General features: G+C 39.3%; 1 protein-coding gene and 1 long non-coding RNA gene across 2 annotated transcripts; both read left to right on the top strand.

Annotated features, from left to right (window-relative positions):
* Nucleotides 1–932: 932 nt before the first annotated feature.
* Nucleotides 933–10,104, top strand: LOC108901423 (plexin-C1; the record flags this gene model as incomplete). Its single annotated transcript, XM_018702892.2, is given in 15 exon segments — nucleotides 933–1,055; nucleotides 2,083–2,217; nucleotides 2,341–2,441; nucleotides 2,518–2,623; nucleotides 2,712–2,877; nucleotides 3,414–3,516; nucleotides 3,787–3,862; nucleotides 4,631–4,672; nucleotides 4,788–4,921; nucleotides 5,116–5,295; nucleotides 7,281–7,389; nucleotides 7,844–8,023; nucleotides 8,094–8,261; nucleotides 8,516–8,615; nucleotides 8,864–10,104. Coding segments are annotated over 15 exon segments (1,782 nt in total), but the record flags the coding sequence as incomplete, so codon positions are not given.
* Nucleotides 10,105–13,047: 2,943 nt separating this feature from the next.
* On the top strand, nucleotides 13,048–16,880 carry LOC108901425 (uncharacterized). Its single transcript, XR_001963901.2, has 3 exons — nucleotides 13,048–13,077; nucleotides 13,465–13,587; nucleotides 16,774–16,880. It is a non-coding gene; the product is annotated as an uncharacterized LOC108901425 (long non-coding RNA).
* Nucleotides 16,881–18,365: the final 1,485 nt, after the last annotated feature.

Below are 18,365 nucleotides of genomic sequence, written 5' to 3' on the forward strand. Positions count from 1 at the left end.
TCTATTAATGGAAACTATGGAGACAAACATACCTTACACAGTGTAGTTCTCTAAAAGCTTGTGTGAACAAGCAACTAAGTTTTGTTGACTTAGGTCTGGCTTTATACACATTAAAAGCAAAATGCTGCAAGATCCTGCAGGATTGTATGTGTAGGTGAAGTGAGAGGTCAGATTGTTTGGGTGGTTAAATGGATTTGATGCTTTATTATGACCTATGGTTGTAGGAGACTGTGGCTGGATTACCAAAGGACCTACAGGGCTCAGGCCCAGGGGCCTGAGATGTCAGGGGGCCCATGGGCCAGAGCTCCTGATATTTAATGTCTTCTTTGATGGTCACAGAGCTGAGTTAAAAGACACAAAATGACCATAAAGACCAACAAGTTTTTCAGCCTAAAAGACCTTAGAGATCTTTTGTCTCTACCCTCAGATACAGCCCATAGGAACGTACTAGCAGCATGCATACTGGACCTTTGTTGTTGTGGTTACAATAATAAACACGCAGTTAAGGTTATTAAACAGTTATGGATAAAACAACCTGTTGAAATGAACAGTGGTCTACCGTACTGTGTGACAGTCCTCTTGGAGACACACCAAATAACTACAAAGAAACAAAAAGTAAGTAAAGAGACACAAAACTCTTTCAGTCCTGGGGGCCCTACATAGGAGGGGTGGGCAGGCTTTCTATCTATCTCTGCCCACGGCCCCACTGTCTCATAGTTAGGAATAAAAAGTCATGACTTAAGGTTTGTATTCAATTATGTAAGATCACAACACATGTAATTAAGCTTTGAGCAGTGATATTTCAACATGAAGTGTTCTGAATACTTGTTTCCAACCTGAAATCTCTTCACTTCAGAATTCCATCAATGCTGTTTGGCTCTATAAGTGATAATAGATCTATAAGTGATAATAGATGTGTTTGTGTTTCTCAGCCAAAGACCCTGAAGCCGAAGGCAGTGCTCTTCAGACAGAACTACATGACCTCTGTGCTGGCAGTGAGGCAGAAGGCCTGGATGGTTTTCTTCATCGGGACAGGAGATGGACAGCTCATTAAGGTGTGTATAACAAGTGAAGTGATATACATTATATCCATTATTGAAAAAACACTTTTGAAAAATTAGTAAACCATTTGCTATAATAATTGTTTAACATTGTCATGTTAAACAATTATTTAAAAATAAATGGCAAAAATGTTTGTTGAGCTTTATTTTAGAAACATAATGTATTTTTATCTAATTCCAGTATCTACATTGTAAATTTAGGGGTGTCAGATTATTCCAATTTAAAACTCTGAAGAATTCTAAGTGGAGAGTGTAAAATAGATAAGAAGATAACTAGTTTCCTGTCAACACTTTATTTCCCATCCACTTCAGCTTCACCACATCATCTGTTTTCTCACTATCACCAAGATAGAATTATTGATGTGCTGTAGACTGAACATGTCCCATGAAATTAAATGTCTAAGATGAACTTTTTTGATAAAATGGTAAATATGAGACTAAAGAGAAGAATGTGGTGGAAAAATTAATGGCACACCATCATTTATCCTTTTATTATTCAAGATGCTTTCATGCACTCATTTTTCAAGCACCTTAAAATATGCACAGAATGCATATATGATACGCAAGGATATATTATAGATGCAGTATCACTGTAATACTGGATGTGATAGTTGATGCCGTAAGGGTCTAAGAGGTACCAAACCAGATCAGGAAATACTCTGCTGCTTTCACCACAGGATCTAAACTGTGGCAGGAGGTGAAGCTGTTTCTCATACATGTCTAGTGAGCTATACATCTTAGTGGAGGGTACATATGCTAATGTTAGTGGTTAGTGGTTGACTGTTTTCACAGCAGCATAATGTTGTTATAAGTAAACATTTCAGTGGTTGAGAAAAGCCAAAAACAAAAAGTGTTTTATGTTTTGAAGCTGGTTACCTAGGTTACCTAGGTGACCTTTCAAAATCATAACTTCAGCAGGGTAAAATATATTAGATCAGGTTTAATAAAAAACTTCTGATCTTTATAAACGCAGCAGCTCAGTTCCTCAGAAACATAACCAAAGCTACATTCTTGTTGTCAGCTTGCTGTAGATAAGGACTATCACACCGCCTGTCCCATGGTGCTCTACAGGGCCAATGATGATCGCCAAGTGTTTCCCAAAATACTTCTGGATCCAGTGGATCATAAACATGTGTATGTGCCATTTCAAAACCAGGTAGGTGCATTGTACAGGTATACACACACCTGTGTTAAACATTCAAATTTTCAGATTGTCTTTTTATTACCACAGTGTCACATATGCTGTATTTTATAGTTTTGCTTAATGTTTGTGTTCTAGATGAAGCGTGTACCTGTGTCAAAGTGCAGCATGTACACAAATGTGCAGGAGTGTTGGTCTGCACAGGATCCACACTGTGTCTGGTGTGGCTCTAAATCAAGGTCAGAGAAACAACATCTGCATCTGACGTCTTTAAACAATTCTAAACTTGGGTTTAACAAATGTTTCTTTTCCTAGGTGCACATTTGAAGATGACTGCACAGATTCAGACTGGGTGTCCATTCCTGATGATCACCAACACAAAATAGTTTCCTACAAAGTTGAAAAGGAGCCAACTGGTCAGGTAGAGATGAAGTCAAAGGTTTTAACTCTGATCAGTTGTGTGTGTCAGTTATTTGTCCTTTAAACACTCACATCTCCACCTTTCTCAGATCAAACTGAACATCCAGACACACCTGACTGTGGGTCAGAGCACACTGTCCAGATTCGCCTGTCAGTTCTCTGCAAGTTCCAGTGAGCTTTGTAGCAGGAGTGGCCCTCCTCCACTGTTCCCACAATGCACCTGCATCTTCTCTGATAGCAGACTTCCTGCTGAAGGTCAGTGACCTTTGATAAATGTAATAATCCAGTGACCTAATACCTGATTATCAAGGACCTCATCAGTGTCATAATAAAATCACAGAAATTCTCAGTTGATGAATCTGTGTTGTCTCTTGTTATATATCGTTACATTTTATAAAATGTACACTGCTGAACAAAGACAGTCACTGAACAGGCTGCATGTCACAGTAACAATTAGACTTGTTTATCAGGAAATCCATAATATTAAACCCTCAGGCCTGCATATGATCAGCTAGCTGGTGTACCTGAGCATCCAGCTGGCACACCTGATATTGATTTGCTGTTCACTGGTTACTACCTCTGCTGTTTCTAATGATAGTTTCAGAGTGAAACAGAAAGTTTGTCTCTGTCTTTCTTTAGTAACTTCACTCTATATCCAGTTGTTTAGCAGCTGACAGATCTGTGATGCCTCACAGCATACAGTGTTATATTACATGTAAACACATTTATCACTGAAAGCTCTGACATAGAACTGTTTTGCTGTAATGTTTGTTGTATTATTTTCATGTCAGGTCTGGGTGTCAGTGTAAGAATTAGAGTTGGGAAGACGCACTTTTTGGAACAACTGACGTTAACCAACTGTTCAAACATCAGGGGACCTCCAAGTTCTGTCTTGTAAGTCCACTATCATTTCAAAGAAACCAAAGACACTGACTGTGAAGAAAATAATAGATAGAGCTGAAACACAGAATCAGTCAAATGCATCACTGATGAAATCATTAGGTCCAAGTTATATGAAAAAAACTTTGTCTTTTCATAGCCAGGAAGCATATATTACTATGTTGTGGTCTCTGTTCTCTGTCAAGTCCATGTGATCCATTTCTCTAGTGTTATATCAGTGCTGATCTTAACACCAACATGTTATAAGGTTTGTTTTCTCTTCAGGTGTCAGCAGTGTATCAGGGCTGGATGTGGCTGGAGCAAAAACAGCTGTTCCTGGGCAAATCAAGGAGTGATCAATGTAATTATCTAAAATAGGCTTTTCCACTTTTTGAACATGCTGTCAGATATTTGTTATTAACAGTCTGTAAATAGTGACTTCTTATTGTAAATGTAAAAAGCAGCTCAGCTCAGCACCTGCCAGCAACAAATGTTTAAAACCTAATTCATATTTACCACTGGTAACAATTAGCAAATTTATTTTCATCACAAACCCCACAATTTCTTCTTTTGGTGATAAATACTTGGTATTACTCTGGAATACCAAGTATTTATCACTTCAGTCATGCAAACATACACAAGCTTAGAACAAAAGAGAAAAGAGACAAAACAGTTAGCTTCCATCAAAGTTACAAAAAGAAATGCCTTCCAGCAACACCGGTCTTATTTACATGTTGTGTCTTGTTTACTAACTGGTCACCAGCTGATTCAGCACCCAGCTGTCTGCTCTGAGTTGTTCAGAGTTTAGACACTTTGTAAAGATACTACCTTCACTGTGAAAACCCTCTGAGTAAGAGAGTGTGTTTCACTGGGCCCAACTGTTTCTGATCAGTCATTAGTGAAGTAAACTACTCATGAAACCAAAATGCCTCATTTTCTTTATGCTCATACACACAAGATGTAAATATGACAGCATTACAGTTGTTGGCATTTACCTCAGGCTGGATGTTTTCTACCGCTTCAGCTGAACTAACCTGAGGTGAAACAGGTCTTGAGTCAAATCTAGAAGCACCTTTACTGTGAATGTCATGTAAACTGATGAATTTCTTTCCCCTGCTTCCTCCTGCAGGACAGTGTTTGTCAAACGATGGAGTCTGGGATGAACTTTTCTGTGAGTCTGAACCTCTCACACACATTCTTCCTCTCAAGTTCAACTCATTCACATTCAGTAGAGATTAAACAGTGGAAGGCAATACATTAAAAATGGTTGTTTCTGTGTGTTTTAGAGGCCAGTGATCTCCTCCATCACCCCCAGTGTCGTGTCTTTCTACGGCAGAAACCACGCAGTGTTGTCGGGTCAGAACCTCAGAGATGTGACCAGAGTGAGGATGACTGTGGACACAGACTGCACTCCCCAAGAGTGAGTCCGTTTATGGGCAACAAACATTATGCTTTCAACATCTGAAAGATGCAGTTATTAAAGGGAAACAGTTTTCAGGTTTTCTGCATTGTTGTTGTCATGATGTTAAGTTGTCAGTGCAAACAAACAAGTCTTGGACTCAGTGAGATGAACTGGTTTCTCTCTCTCTCTGTCGTCCTGTGTGCTGTGCTCAGATCTCCTGTATGGAACAACACAGGCGTGAATCTCACGTTCCACATTCCCAGGACAGATGGTAAAGGTGTGGTCAAAGTATGTGCTCTCCTCCCAGATGGTGGTTGCCATGGCAACACTAAAATCACCTACAGGTCATCACCATCCTGCACCAAAATTGTCCCAAGCAGCAGCTGGGTCAGGTATGATTGGATTTGTTGAATCTTTTACAGTCTGATAATACACACACATGTTAAAACCTTCCTGAGGATAACACATGACTGAGTTTCTTTCCAAGAATAACTGAATAACTGTCACAGTGTCAAATCTGATCTCATTAGTGTGAAGGCTGAGTCACTGTGTGACATCACTCACTCTAGCCATTCAGTCCTTCAACTTTTTCAGAAATTCTTGTGCTTCAACTCTTCTCCTGCCCACAGCTTTCACGTCTCACACACAATTTATGCCTCAAATTGTAGATAATTTTGTGCTCTGTCACACAGTGTGACTCCCTAAGCCATAGGATTTACGCTTTTTGCAGTAGCAGCCTCTGATCACCAAGAGGAGCCCTCACCTGCTCCATTCATCTCCATATTATCTTGCTCTCTCTGTTAATAAAACAGCCAAGCCAGGCCAGTTTTTAGGGTTGAGCCACCTCTCAGTACTGTGTGATGGACATTTGGCCATTAAGACCTCCTCTGTTCTCTGTGCTGTTTACACACACACACACACACACACACACACACACAACTGAGACCTGCACATTTACACATGGGTCATTCTCATTGGTGATTTACCATTACACACACTTCTCCTTTGAACTGTTTGTCCCTCACCTCCTCTCTCTCTCTCTCTCTCTCTCTCTCTCTCTCTCTCTTTCAACAATAATTTCAGCCATTTTAAGCATTGCCTCAGCAATTAATTTAGCTCTCAGCATTCACAAGCATTTACCACAGGAAATGCATTTTCTAATTCAGATCTGTTATTTCCAGCTGCTGCAGTGTCACTGAAATGTTTCAACAAACCACAACCATGTTTAACATCAAGTTTTGATATCTGTTTCTCCAAATCATAGAGTTCATTTACAGAACATCACACACTGCTGATAGATATAGATCAACAGAAAGGAGATATGAGGTCAAATATTTTTAGCAGGCTGTTTAACCACAGCTTCTCTTGAAGTGGTGACTTCTTTCTCATTATTTTAAATGTAGTGGAGGAACGTAAAGGTATTAAAAGTATTAGTAAGTCATTTCAAGAACAATTTTAAGGAACACGTGTAGCATGCTGCTACATCACCTAATCCATTCTGAGACAGCAGATTAACGATTATGAACAAACAGGACCATCACTGGGATCATGAGGTGACATGGGCAGATAGGAAATTAGGTCTAAAAAACAAAAAGGTGACATCATGCCCTCATTAATGTACTGTAATTACACCAACTTATTGTAACTGATTTGACAGTTGAATTTGACACTTTGGCATTGCATTTTTTTAGCTACCATCAGTGTTTTGTCACTGCTCAAGTAGATTCTGCTGAGAACAGTCACAGGTTGAGGTTATCTGATGGGGAAAGATAGCAACTTCCTAAAAGCAGTCTCTCACCATAAGAGCCACTTCCCCTTTTAGCTGCAGCAACACCAAGCCCACTTCTAAGGGGTAGACCACTGACATTATTTTTTTTACATTGAAAATAAAGTTTGGTATTGAAAAGAAAACTTGAACTGGAAACATTGGCATTTAGAAAGGTTTTATGGGCACTGAAACTTGAATTTCCACTGACAATAAAACACAGGTACAAAGAAACAATAACAATATTTTCTTACTATTTTATTTATTTTTCTTATGTCTTTTTCTTCATGTGTTTCTTTATTCTATTCAGTATTTTTTTCAGTGTCACTGGTTTTAGGTTTTAACTGTGTGTCACTGTTTTGGAGTAGAGAAGAGAACACAGGCCAAACACACAGAAGAACACTTTTTAATAATGAGTTAACTTACAAATCAGAAGAACTTACAAAGAAGGAGAGAATTCTGAGGCCTGTTACAGTACATGTAGTTAGTGATAATCACTAGTTGCAAAACATGTATCACCATGCTGAGGATATCACAACAAAATGTTAGAACAACAGAGCCTTTGTGCTAAATTTGCTTTCCTTTGATTGGCTACTGCTCTGTGTCCTGTAGTGGGAAGAGGGAGATCACACTCATGGGCTCTCACCTGGACTTTGTGGAGGGGGTCACACACAGCCACGCCCCACAGAGGGTCAGACCTCCAGGAAGCAGCAGCTATCAGGTGGGTCTGTAGACAAACACAATGTTCCATTGTGTTGTTATCTTCTATTTATTATGTCATGCTGCATTACACTAGACTGTGGCATTATATCACAACATGCCACAGTATATTAGAATATGTCCTGTCACTCCAGCTCATCACATGTAATCTTCTAGCGTTATAGTACAGTTACATTATAACTGTCACATGCATCTAAACATATGCACGAACATGCAGAGTGAAGCACGTCATAAATTATCTTCCACTTGTTTGACATCACATTTGTCTTCTTGTGTTGTGTTAGCATGATTTGTTTTTTTACATCAACCAGTGTCATGTTGTTTCATACTGTTATGTCACATCCTGTTGAATCATGTCATATTAAATTGCTTAGTTTACCATCATGTCATGCTATGCCATACATAGATTATATCATATTCTATATAACACAGAATGTTCCTTTAATTCACTGCAGAATCTCACCTATGACACACCTGCAGCTGAAAACAGTCAGAGGACTTTTACCAGCACTGTGTTTCTGAGAGTAGCCAATGAAACCTTGTCCTGCTCTGATAAAATCACCTACTATCCAGACCCTGAGTTTACTGGTTTCACATCCACGAGAATAGGGGACAATGTGCGCATCACCATAGAGGTACGACATATTTTCCACACGCATGCACACACGTGGCATCAATTCATAAAAGGTTCTTTTGTCATTTCAGAAAGAGGCAGACAAACTGGAGATGACAGCAGCAGAGTTGTCAGTGTGGGGCGTTCAGGAAGGAAAACAATATCCCTGCATCATGAAGAGCAAAGAAACTTTTCCCAAGATTGATCTTTTCATCTGTTTTATTCAAAACACACCAGATGCTGAATTTCTGCATTTAATGGTAAGTCTTTCGTTCCCACTGCAACAACCTACACAGTGCTATAAAGACATACAACCTAAACATTATTGTAATTATAAAGTTTGTGAGGTGGTGCCACATTCTTTCACCACAAATACTGATTTTCATGCAGTGGTTTTCAAACCAGGGCATGGTTTGGTAAAGCAGTAACCACACTTCAGTTATTTTTGACCCACTGGTCCTTTGAGGCGTCCCACTGTGAAATCCTCTGTAGCAGTGCTGTTATTGTTTTTCAGATAAAGTATGGTGATAAGACGGTAAGACTCGGCCCTCCATCTTTATTACATCAAGTCCTTCTGATACTGCGCCTCCTGCTGATTCCCTGTGTTACTGTTGGTAAGAACATTAAGTAGGCTGGACTGACAACACCAGCTGTTTATAAGACAGTCTGAACTGGAATCAGTTTTAACAATGTTTCCTTTAGATTCAGTATAATTGTTGTGTATATTTATGTTAATGTTTAATGATAGTTTTCTACTACATTCAATAGAGTGCAGACATCCAGTGGTGGTAGAAATACTGACTGAGAACCTTTTCCACTCCACTGTCTGTCTGGTTTGAATCAGTAACTGTTTGTCTTTCAGTGTTGGTGATTATCTGTCGATGGCAAAAGAAACTCACTGCTGAGATGAACAAGCTCTGACTGTTACATCACACTGGCTGAACCTTGTGCATCTCCATTATAGCAGACATAATATCCCAAGTTCATGTTTATTCCTCACTGATAATTCATTTCACCACCCATGGGTTAAATTTGAAGTTCAGTGTTTTGTCTCAAAATTTCTAAGTAGAGGGAGACAACCTTAACTAAACAGTGAGTGTAAGAGGGATTCATGTGAGCTTTATAACGGAGCTTTTACAGTATCTTTCAACCATTTTCTGTATTATGTAACTCCGGTGTAATTGTATCTTGAAGGCTACTTGAAGAACCTGACCTTTGTGTCCTTGCTTTGAATCCAAGTTTCACAGATTTTACTTATGGAAGTAAAAAGTATTTTTAGTCTTGAGATAGAGTATATTAGAGAACTGACAGAAAATGAGGTGGGGTGACATGCAACAAAGTTCCCCAGGCAGACTCAGGGATACCACAACTTGTCCTTTTTGCACACATTGCACAGATTTAACAAATAATATGAACTAGTGCATTTTAAAGATGTTGGTAGGTACATTTTTTTCTTTGTAGAAAAAGCCAGGCTAGCTTTCCCCTATTTCCTAGTCTTTGTGCTAGGCTACGCTAACCTGCTGCTGGCTTTAGCTTCATATTAACTGTGCAAACTTGAGTGTTGTTGGTCCTCTCATCTAAGTCATTGTCAGGGAATAAGCATATTTAAAAATATCAAACTACTTCTTTACAGACACAGGTCACTGAGGCTCTTTCTGACATCTAACCTTCTCTGTGCGTCTACCATAAATTTTGTAATCAAGTCTTTTTTTCTACTGAGTTCATCCTCTCTGATGGTACAGCTGTTATAAGAGGACATATTGTATAGACTAAGTCTCCTGCACTGCTCAGCACCTCAGCCATTTTATAGACATTCTTAGAGCCACAGGAGTCCCTACAAGAGGAAAGACCTTCACCATAGACTTCCTTATTGCAGTCAGCAGTCAGGATGCTGCAGTTGACATGAGACACTGTGGACATAACATGTTGCAACAATGTCCCACCACAGCACATACCCAAAGTAATGGAAAGAGACAGTCCCACACCAAGATAAACATTTGCTGAAGGGACTCAAACAGAAGCTGAACACTGTAATTACTGTATATCAATACCAAATCAATAACTGTAATCAATAAATGTCTGTAATGAAGTAGATAAAACTAATGAGGCCTGTTTTTCCATCACAACAATAGATGATTTAAAGGTTTTAATGAACAGGACAGTTGTATTTACAATCAAAATACTGATTTACCTGATGATGGATAATGTAACAAGACTCCAACAGTGACATTTGCTTGCTGATCACCTTGAAGGTTGTTGGTGGTTTGGTTTCAGTATATGACACTGTTATGGTCATAGCTGAAGTAAACCAGATTAGATGAAAATGCGTATGTTAAAATAACCATTTAACTGGTTGAGACAGCAGCTATAGATGTGATGCCAGTCAAAGGAGTCCAGAGGAAAATGGCCTCTAACAACAGCCTCTTTTAGTGACTATCAGAAAGGTAGATTAAGTGGGACATGTAATAAGGTAAAAATAAATTAAACACAGAGCATTCCTCCAAAACAAACAGATAATGCAAATAGTAAATGTAAATAAGAACAATTCATGTGTAAGTAATTCTGGAAAAATAATAATTATCTTTGCTATAATGAAGTAATCAGAGATAGATTTATCCACAGGAACACACAAACTGGAGTAATAATACAATGTTTCAGTTCAACCACAAGAGGGCAGCCTACAACTGTCTGAGATTAGGTAGGTTTTTAAGTATATATACTATATATTCTACATAATGTTACCATTTTTTCAAAGTTATTTTGATGTTTTTATGATTAAGTGAATATGAAAAAGTGTAAACAGTGATACAATTAGCTGAACCTGCATACACACAAATGTATGAATATATTTGCACCTATATTGAGAATATAATTTTGTTTCATTGTTTGTTGGGACATTTTACCTTTAATTGGCTCACAGTGGAGAGACAGAGGGAGATGACATGGAACAGGACCCTTATTGTGTCTTTTCTCTCCTCTCTGTAATTTGTCCTCACATTCACATAAAGTATTTTAGAGATTATTAATGGCGAATATAAAAAAACAAACAAACAAACATATATATTGGGGCAAATATTGGTGAAGAAATTACTTTATCTCTATTATCTGTAATGGATTTCTGGTTTATTTGATCATTAGAGTGGAAAAACACTACAAGGGTCCATTTATTTTCTGGGATATTTTTGTGTTACAAGGCTCATTATTATGAGTAATTATTGTTTGGTCAGTGACATCCAGTGCATGCTTACAGCTAGAGGAAACAACTTCCCAAAGTTGACACTAGATGTCATCCAGAAATCACGTGCTATCATCTTTGCTGTTCTGTAGTTGGAACATGGAGAAAGTTGCATGTTACAGTTTTGGTCACTTGGTGATTTTGATTGATGGGGGTCAGTGGACATGAGATGGTATAAAGTACTGAAGCCCATTACACAGTCATCATTACAAGATCATCACATTAAGATCAAACCCTCTGAGGATTCACAAAGTTCATTTTAAAAATGGATAGGAACCATTCTTTTGTGTGGATTGGCCACAGCAGTCAAACAATCAGAACCTGCTGCCTCACTGGAGAATCGATGAATTTAGGGCGGAAATCTTCTCGTCCGCCACACCACGACTGTTGGTTCTTTTTGAGGTGGATGTCATTATGTGGATTGTTTAAAACTGATGTATTAGAGGCCTTTTATTCAGCTGGAGGCTGCCATCGTCAGGAATGTGCCCGGGAGAGCGCACATATCACTGCGTGCATATGGTCCTGTGATTAGATTAAAACTTTACAGATTTTGTATGAAAACATTATAAAAGGTGAGACAAACAGAGCTGAGTGAAAACAGTAATGCTGCAAAATCACTTTATCTTAGAACCAAGTCTGTTGGTTTTCGCTTTCGTTGGCGCTCCCTCCCACTTTCGACACTTCTCTTTTCAACAGAGGCGCGCTGCGCTTTTACGCACGACTCTGGTGACACTGTGGTGGAGGCAGAGCACCATGCAGGCCGTCAGTGTGTGAGCGTTTCCCAGTCAAAGCTGCCACCGCTGTAGAAGATGATCCTGCTGCCTGGTCTGTTATTTATCCTCTGGGGGAGGAGCGGGCTCGGGTGTCTGGGGGAGGATGGAGGCTTCACTTTTGATGGAGATCTCCGCCACTTCGCCGTGACCACAAACACGGTTTACATCGCTACAGAGGAGAAAGCGTACCAGCTGAACCACGACCTGACTCTGGTCCACAGTCTGACCCTGAGAGGAATCTTGAAGGGCGGGAACCAACAGGCCGGACGACGGTGTCGTTTTACCGGGTTTCTGAGACGGCTTCGTGGAACGCAACTTTCAAAGTCAACGTGTTGTTGCCATTTGTTGAGAACGACACTCTGATCAGCTGCGGGGTGATCGACAAGGAGTGTGGTTACTGCGAGGTTCTGGACCTGAAGAACATCTCTAACCTTGTGCACAGGGAGAGCATCCAGGTGGGACCACTGAGGAGCAGCAACGCGTCCGTCGCGGTCTTGGTGAATCTGAAGAAGAATCCAACACAAGACACTTACATTCTGACCGGGGTACAGCAACATCAACACAACACCGAACAGAGCAGCTGCACCTCTAATATCCAAACTGTCAACCTTCAGAATACGGTTGAAAAACAAGCGGGAGGTATATTTTCTCTAAATGATGATCAACTCACGCCCTCGATCAGAAGTAAAGGTGATGTGGAGTTTGTGGACGGATTTCAGATCAGTTCAACCATGTATCTGCTCTCCAACGTGCTCTCAGCCGCTAAAAGTAACAACGTCCGTCTCATTTGGCTTGAGGGCAAAACCAGCAAGACCCAGACTTACAGGTCTCTGCGGGGGTGCGACTCTCAGTGTCTCTGAAGCTGGTGGTGAGGGGAACAGACTCCTGGCCTCCTCCGGTGATCCCGGGCGGGCCCTCGGTGCTCTGGAGCGGACTGTTCAGTGTGGACGGAGGACAGAGCAACACCGAGGCTGCTGGTGTTTGACATCAGCCCCGATCTCACCGGAGAGGACGATTCAGATCCAGACTTCTGCAGTGGTCTGTCCCGAAAAGACAAGTGTTACAAAGGTAAGAAGTCAGTTTGTGAAGGTTTTATAGAGTTGGTGCTGGAGAGACAGTGACAAAATAATTCAGCTGTCAGTAACTGTAACTGGACACTTATTCACATTGATAGTCATTACCAGCATATTAGTTATCTGAGACAAAGTTGGTCATATAACTATGCATCATGGTAAGACAATTAGCTGAAATTAAATGTCAGTCTATGTGTAAGTAAATGTGATGGCCATACAAACAACAGCCAGTTCACTTGAAGCAATTAAAGGTGAACTGGCTTGAGCTTTGAGTAAGGAAAGGTTATTCCAGTACCTTCTGACTTTAAAGTTATACTCTTCTGTAGAGCTTGAATACCTGTTGGATCCAAAACCTGATGATCAGTGTGTTTGTGTTTCTCAGCCAAAGACCCTGAAGCCGAAGGCAGTGCTCTTCAGACAGAACTACATGACCTCTGTGCTGGCAGTGAGGCAGAAGGCCTGGATGGTTTTCTTCATCGGGACAGGAGATGGACAGCTCATTAAGGTGTATAAGAACTGAAGTGATATACATTATATCCATTATTGAAAAAACACTTTGAAAAATTAGTAAACCATTTGCTTACTTATTTTGAAAAAGTGAGGACGCACATTGTCATGTTAAACAAGCTCATTAAGGTGGTGTATAAGAAAGTGATATGTATCTATTATTGGAGAAAGATTTACTCAGAATTTCAGTAACACAATTGATAGCAATACATCAAGGACTATCCACTTGAAAACTGAATGGCAAAAAACCTACAGTATCTCTTTTCAGTGCTCTGTATTTAAAGGTGCTATTTGTAAGTTTTTGCTATGCTACATAGCTGGTGTTAGCGTTAACAGCTGTTAAGACCTTCAAAGCTTCATTATTGTTTGACTAGAGGTTAGAGCTACTTCTTTATACCCTCATGTTGGACTGAGTGCAGACTAGATGCTACCAGTGGACTCACTATTGCAAAGTGCTATTACAAGACAGGATAGGGCTAGCTCATTAGCAGAAGAAAATAAGTGATAGAAAAAGAAGCAAAACAAAAATTAACATAGGAGTTGCTTCCCACTGCTGGAGGTAGCTCTTTCAAGTTAAGGAATCAAGTTTGATGCTAAACTTGTAACTTTTCTTCTAGACCAGTAAGGAAACAGCTGTTAATATTAATGTTGGCTATGTAGTGTTAGCAGAAACTTATATATAGCACCTTTAATTAAATGCTATTAAATGCTTCCATTATTCCTGACTTTACATCAGAACCATACAGTAATATTATTTGATCCACACTGTAGTTTTATTTGATATGAGAAGGTACAGAAGGTAGTAACAGACTGACATTTCAGTTGCGACCTCTTCATACTGTAGACTCTTCTGGTAGGGCCTGAAAAATAATCTCCCATGTCTTGAATTACTCCTGGGTGACAATGACCAGTTTCATGTCAGTCATGCTCTTATTTCCTCTGCCACGTCTCCATCACATCACCGTCTATCCTCTCTCCATCTCTTAGATAAAACAATTAATATTCTTCAGACACTCTTTATACAAGCTCACTCACATGGTTAAAGAATTGAAATAGAAGTCTGGAAACACTCCAGTAATTCTCCACGAGACACAATAGGTTCTTTCATGCTGAGTTTAGCCTCACAAATGTTCATAAAACCTCTAAGTGTATTTTACAGCTCTGCAGCTGAGAGGAACAGCTTTTCTCTGACTGGCAAATGTAGCATGTAAAGGAACACAACTGATAGTGCATAGAAAAAATGTTGCAACGTGGACTGACCACTTACCGCATTTTATTGTCAAAAATGATTGTAAGATATCTGTACCTGCAGATGAGGTACAGACTTAATAATTAACTGGAATATACGTAGAAATGTGTGCAGTCAGTTATGAGTATTTAACTGGGTGTGGTCAAGTTTTAGACATAAGAAATTCTTTTGTTTAGCAATATTTATTTATATTGAGTTTTTTTATTTATGTTTTCTTAAATTATGCTGAAGTATATTTTTCAACAAAAAACAAAAATAAGAGTTATTCAGCTGCAGCTCTACAGCAGCATAGCAGAGTAAGCTGACTGAAAGATATCTACATCTATATACACTGAGAGTGACAGAGGAAATAAGGTCCAGGTGTACAGATGGGTGAGTGGTCAGGTGATATCCAGAGAAGGAAAACTTGGTAGAGAGGAAAGTGAAGTATGATGGAACCTGGAAAAAATTCCAGACAGGAAATGGTGATATTTCTGTGTACCCATTCACCCTGAGCATCACAAAATTCAATTGCATCACATCCTGTGTGCTAGTTAATGGCACAGTGAAGCAACACAGTGGAAGTGACATGATGTGGTAATTAAGCAATATTAGCCGAGAGGGTGTGTTTTAACAAGCACCTCAGTCCTGACCACATCACTGTCGTGCTCAAATGACGTTAAAGGACACCCTCGAGTGTAATCTTGCGATTATACAACTATGACCAACAAAGTAAAATGTATATGGCGGAGTAATATCTTTGGTGATGAGTAAGCCACACTGTCATGCTAATTTGAGCACATTCTTAGACTTAGACTTAGACTAGACTTTACTGATCCCTTGGGATGACTCCCTCAGGGAAATTAAGTTTCCAGCAGTTTATATGGACAGAAAAGCACACACACAGGACAGTTTGCAAGCAACAACAGCAACTGCTTGCAAACAGGTAGATAGAGAATATATATATAAGAAATAAACAGTAAACTCTTAATAGGATAAAAAAAAATACACTGTAAACTCTTAACTAAATATACAAACTATAAATAGAATAAAATAAGAATGAGATAGGATAAATAAATATGGAGAACTGTATATGGCCTGTGGTTAAATTAAATTAAATTATTGCACATTCTAAATGTCTTGTTAATCAATCAGATTGCTTGGTCAGAACTACTTGTTTTATAATGGACATTCAATAGAAACACCAGCATGAAGTTTTCAATGCACATCTTTTTTTCTGTGATGCTGTGATGCTCTTAGTGGATTCAGAGGACAAAACAGTGTTCTCATTAGGACTAAAAGGCATCAGTGAATTAACGTTTTCTTCAACAACCATAGTGGTGGTGGTGGTCATTAAGCTAGTGGCCTGACCTAAATGAAGCCTGAACCACAGACATCACAAGAATTCAGCTCTAAGTTCACCATTCACCACAGTTACTGATTGCAGCAACAAATAATGTTTCCCGTTATTTTGTCTGTACAAGTCTTGTTTAGTACAAAATATCTCCTGTTATATTCTGTTTGAGGAATTAGATAAGACATTCATATATGCAGATGTTTTTTGGCTGGACTTTAATTAAGCTGTTTGTCAAAAGCAGCACTAATGGTCTTTAAGGATGATTTTATGCTCAAGCCAAATCTCAGTTAAAGGGCCAAAGATCCATTTTTCTGGCTGCGTGAGTGAAGCTCACTGTGGGTAGGAGGTAAGACTGGATCAGTGATTTGAAAGATCTGGTGATATTCAGTATTTTTCTTAATGTGAACAAATCAAATCAATTTGACATTTACATTTTTCACTTTTTGCAGTTTTCATATTTTGAACCAAGTGGCTCCAGATGCTTCTCATTTTACCAGAGCAGTTTTTTGTTCCACCCATTTTAATTCAACTTCAAATATTTACCAGTGCAGCAGCTCAGTTCCTCAGAAACATAACCAAAGCTACATTCTTGTTGTCAGCTTGCTGTAGATAAGGACTATCACACCGCCTGTCCCATGGTGCTCTACAGGGCCAATGATGATCGCCAAGTGTTTCCCAAAATACTTCTGGATCCAGTGGATCATAACATGTGTATGTGCCATTTCAAAACCAGGTAGGTGCATTGTACAGGTATACACACACCTGTGTTAAACATTCAAATTTTCAGATTGTCTTTTTATTACCACAGTGTCACATATGCTGTATTTTATAGTTTTGCTTAATGTTTGTGTTCTAGATGAAGCGTGTACCTGTGTCAAAGTGCAGCATGTACACAAATGTGCAGGAGTGTTGGTCTGCACAGGATCCACACTGTGTCTGGTGTGGCTCTAAATCAAGGTCAGAGAAACAACATCTGCATCTGACGTCTTTAAACAATTCTAAACTTGGGTTTAACAAATGTTTCTTTCCTAGGTGCACATTTGAAGATGACTGCACAGATTCAGACTGGGTGTCCATTCCTGATGATCACCAACACAAAATAGTTTCCTACAAAGTTGAAAAGGAGCCAACTGGTCAGGTAGAGATGAAGTCAAAGGTTTTAACTCTGATCAGTTGTGTGTGTCAGTTATTTGTCCTTTAAACACTCACATCTCCACCTTTCTCAGATCAAACTGAACATCCAGACACACCTGACTGTGGGTCAGAGCACACTGTCCAGATTCGCCTGTCAGTTCTCTGCAAGTTCCAGTGACTTTTGTAGCAGGAGTGGCCCTCCTCCACTGTTCCCACAATGCACCTGCATCTTCTCTGATAGCAGACTTCCTGCTGAAGGTCAGTGACCTTTGATAAATGTAATAATCCAGTGACCTAATACCTGATTATCAAGGACCTCATCAGTGTCATAATAAAATCACAGAAATTCTCAGTTGATGAATCTGTGTTGTCTCTTGTTATATATCGTTACATTTTATAAAATGTACACTGCTGAACAAAGACAGTCACTGAACAGGCTGCATGTCACAGTAACAATTAGACTTGTTTATCAGGAAATCCATAATATTAAACCCTCAGGCCTGCATATGATCAGCTAGCTGGTGTACCTGAGCATCCAGCTGGCACACCTGATATTGATTTGCTGTTCACTGGTTACTACCTCTGCTGTTTCTAATGATAGTTTCAGAGTGAAACAGAAAGTTTGTCTCTGTCTTTCTTTAGTAACCTCACTCTATATCCAGTTGTTTAGCAGCTGACAGATCTGTGATGCCTCACAGCATACAGTGTTATATTACATGTAAACACATTTATCACTGAAAGCTCTGACATAGAACTGTTTTGCTGTAATGTTTGTTGTATTATTTTCATGTCAGGTCTGGGTGTCAGTGTAAGAATTAGAGTTGGGAAGACGCACTTTTTGGAACAACTGACGTTAACCATCTGTTCAAACATCAGGGGACCTCCAAGTTCTGTCTTGTAAGTCCACTATCATTTCAAAGAAACCAAAGACACTGACTGTGAAGAAAATAATAGATAGAGCTGAAACACAGAATCAGTCAAATGCATCACTGATGAAATCATTAGGTCCAAGTTATATGAAAAAACTTTGTCTTTTCATAGCCAGGAAGCATATATT

The sequence above is a fragment of the Lates calcarifer genome, unplaced genomic scaffold (genome assembly GCF_001640805.2).
Source record: "Lates calcarifer isolate ASB-BC8 unplaced genomic scaffold, TLL_Latcal_v3 _unitig_4634_quiver_2454, whole genome shotgun sequence".
In the NCBI taxonomy this organism is placed as follows: Eukaryota; Metazoa; Chordata; class Actinopteri; family Centropomidae; genus Lates; species Lates calcarifer.